We start from the raw sequence: 2,845 nt of genomic DNA, 5'->3' as shown, positions 1-2,845 counted from the left end.
TGTTTGTAGTGTAATAATAAACACGCTAGAGGTCGCAGTTATAACTCAATAGTCACGACATTTTGACATTTGTTGGCGACATTTTCTGAGTATTTCAGTCATGTAAAACTTCTCTACAAGTGGTGGCTTAGGGCACTACGTTCGGACTCGACGATAAACTGTAGGTCCCCATATCAGGAAACATGAATCGGGGTGTGCTCATTGATATGAGAGAAGTCTCCTTTGTCCATTATGGGATGTTTGTGGAACAATTATTATATTATTATTTAAGCTTGATGTGATAAGTTGGCAGTATCCACAAAGTTATTTCTTACAATAAATTTATTTGTTCCATAAATGAATTTTGATTTGCTGAAAGCTAATTTTCAGGGGTAGTGGTGCAGGGTATCACATGGTCGGCCGGCCCCGTCCGACTATAATCTTTGCTTACTTGCTTTTTTTTCCTTCTCCTATAAAATGTGATCGTATCAGATCAAAATATTCTACAAATTTGTTCGTCATCAATTTTTACTATTTACTTACTATTGTAGTATATACATACTTTTGTAAGATACTGTAGTTTGCTCTAGATCATAAGTATTTAGTACATAAGAGAAATAATATTGTACCAATCTCTCGTGAGCACAAGAGTGGGTGTCTTGTTGTTATGTGTGTGGGGCATTATTGGTTCGCGGGTAATCGACTGCTGGTCGGAGTTTCAGTTTAGTAATAGACACACAAAACAACAGACACTCGCCCTCTTGTTCGCGACTAGCAATAAAATTAAATAAAAGAAAGCCAAAGAATAAAACAATCACGGTTCTTTTATTAAAAACGCATAGTTACTACAGTCAGAAGTGGGATTGACTTGTGCCTACACCGCGGAAAAAATAATCCATTTTTTTTTCTTTCGCCACTCTGCGCTAATACTAATAATAATTGTGTTTGAATTCGATTTGTTTCAAAACCGGTCTGATTCCAAACCGAAAAAAACCTGTTTGCAAACACAACAACAAAATTATGGATGCACAAAAAATAATTGCTGATGAAGTTTTGCAGCGAGAAGAGAACTCGAACAAAAGAAGTACAGAAAACATAACGGTACGAAACAAAAAATTAATACTGCCGCTAGATGATGAGGAGGAGCGAACAGGGGACGAGTTTGAAGGAGAAAAAGAAATACAGTCTGACGTCGAGTTGCCGAAACATTCAATACAATCTGCAAATGAAATGTTACACAAAACTTTAGAACTAGAAATGCAGAAAGAACCAACAAATTCTGGAGACAAAAAATTACAGAAAACGCCAGAAATACAGAACAAGAGTTTGCTCGATGGGACTTTTGGAAACGTGACAAACTTGCTATCGCCGAATAACAAGTTACCGTTAACAGAAAATATGGAGCCTCGCAATAATAGTACAGACAACGTGCAGCGAAATTCAGTGGAAGACTTACAGAATAAAGAAATAGAGCTACTAAAAAAGGAGAACGAATTACTGAAGCGTGAAAAAGAAATAATTTTAAAGGAAAATGAAATGTTGCGGCGTATGTCCAACGCTGCCGTCAACGACAACGCAAAAGTTAGTGAGTAACTTCATACCAGATTTCGACGGAACGTCAGATGCCAACTTTTGGGTAAAACAGCTACGAGATCTCCAACAACTCTACAACCTTTCGGACGATTTGCTGCGGGTTTTGTTCGCAATGAAATTGGTGGGCAAACCCTTGAATTGGTTGCACGCACGGCGAAATACGGTGTTGGAAGATATCTCCGAAATTTTTGGCCAATTTTGTTTAATGTTTGGTTCGACGGATAGCAAAATGGAGACACGGAAAAAGTTTGAGCGTCGTGTCTGGCAAATTACCGAAAACTTTACGGATTATTGTGACGCAAAGGTGCAGTTAGCGGAAAATTTAAATTTAGACGATGATGAGCTGATGGAATACGTCATAGATGGGATCCCCAATGTGCAGCTTCGCCGTCAAACGTTGATGCAGCGATTCGACAACATTAAGGAGTTGTGCAAGGCAATGGCTGCAATTAAATTGCCGAGAAGTGCAGAGCAGAAACAGAGTGCTACTGCAGCCAAGACAAATGTTCGCTGCTACAACTGCAACAGCATCGGACATTATGCAGCTGATTGCAACAAACCACGTCGTCAGCCGGGGACGTGTTACGCTTGTGGTGAGGCTGGTCATACGGTATCTTCGTGTGATAAGAACAAGAAGAAAGATGCAGTTAATGGTAAAAATAATTATGTAAGATATTTTAATTATAGTTTTAGTGCTTGTGATGAAATTTCCTTTTCTTTAGAAACTTTAATTGATACGGGTAGCCCCATTAATCTAATTAGGAGAGATGCGTTGCCGGCCGGGACACAAATTCTCCCATTCCCAAAAATGAATTACTGTGGTTTAAATTCTTCACATTTAATCACTTTTGGAGTAATTTTTTGTTTTCTCAAATACGACAATAAAAATATTGAATTAAAGTTGGTTGTAGTTGAAAATCATTCCATGAAATATTCGGTGCTGTTAGGAAGAGAGTTCTTGGAAAGTACTGGCAGTAAATTGCTGCTATTTAGTGATGATTTAGTGAATGAATCACAAGAAAAGTCAGTGTTTCACATAAATTCCCCAAAAACTTTTACAGTCCTTAACTCCGATTCAGAATTAAAATATACAGAATTTCAAAACGAGATACTGGCAATAGACATTTCGTCCAATTCTACAGATTTCAATTTACAGACTGGGAATAATGTTCCTCATCAAATTTTAGATAGTCTAAACATTTTGTTTAAAGAAACTTACGTCGAAATGGTACGCCCACTACTACCTCAGACGCATTACGAAATGAAGCTAACG

General features: G+C 37.8%; 1 protein-coding gene across 1 annotated transcript; it reads left to right on the top strand.

Annotated features, from left to right (window-relative positions):
- Window positions 1-699: 699 nt before the first annotated feature.
- LOC141390499 (uncharacterized) lies at window positions 700-2,363 on the top strand. Its single transcript, XM_073963455.1, has 2 exons — window positions 700-2,239; window positions 2,295-2,363. Exons 1-2 carry the CDS (start codon window positions 1,511-1,513, stop codon window positions 2,301-2,303), a joined length of 738 nt encoding a protein of 245 aa, XP_073819556.1. The 5' UTR covers window positions 700-1,510; the 3' UTR covers window positions 2,304-2,363.
- Window positions 2,364-2,845: the final 482 nt, after the last annotated feature.

This window comes from Musca autumnalis, unplaced genomic scaffold, assembly GCF_047663935.1.
Source record: "Musca autumnalis isolate F117 unplaced genomic scaffold, ASM4766393v1 scaffold_1, whole genome shotgun sequence".
Taxonomy (NCBI): domain Eukaryota; kingdom Metazoa; phylum Arthropoda; class Insecta; order Diptera; family Muscidae; genus Musca; species Musca autumnalis.
This window is presented reverse-complemented; position numbering and strand designations above follow the sequence as displayed.

What these genes read in the sequence shown, in the direction of transcription:
- LOC141390499 (XM_073963455.1), top strand. Translation starts at nt 1,511, where the DNA reads ATGAAATGTTGCGGCGTATGTCCAACGCTGCCGTCAACGACAACGCAA.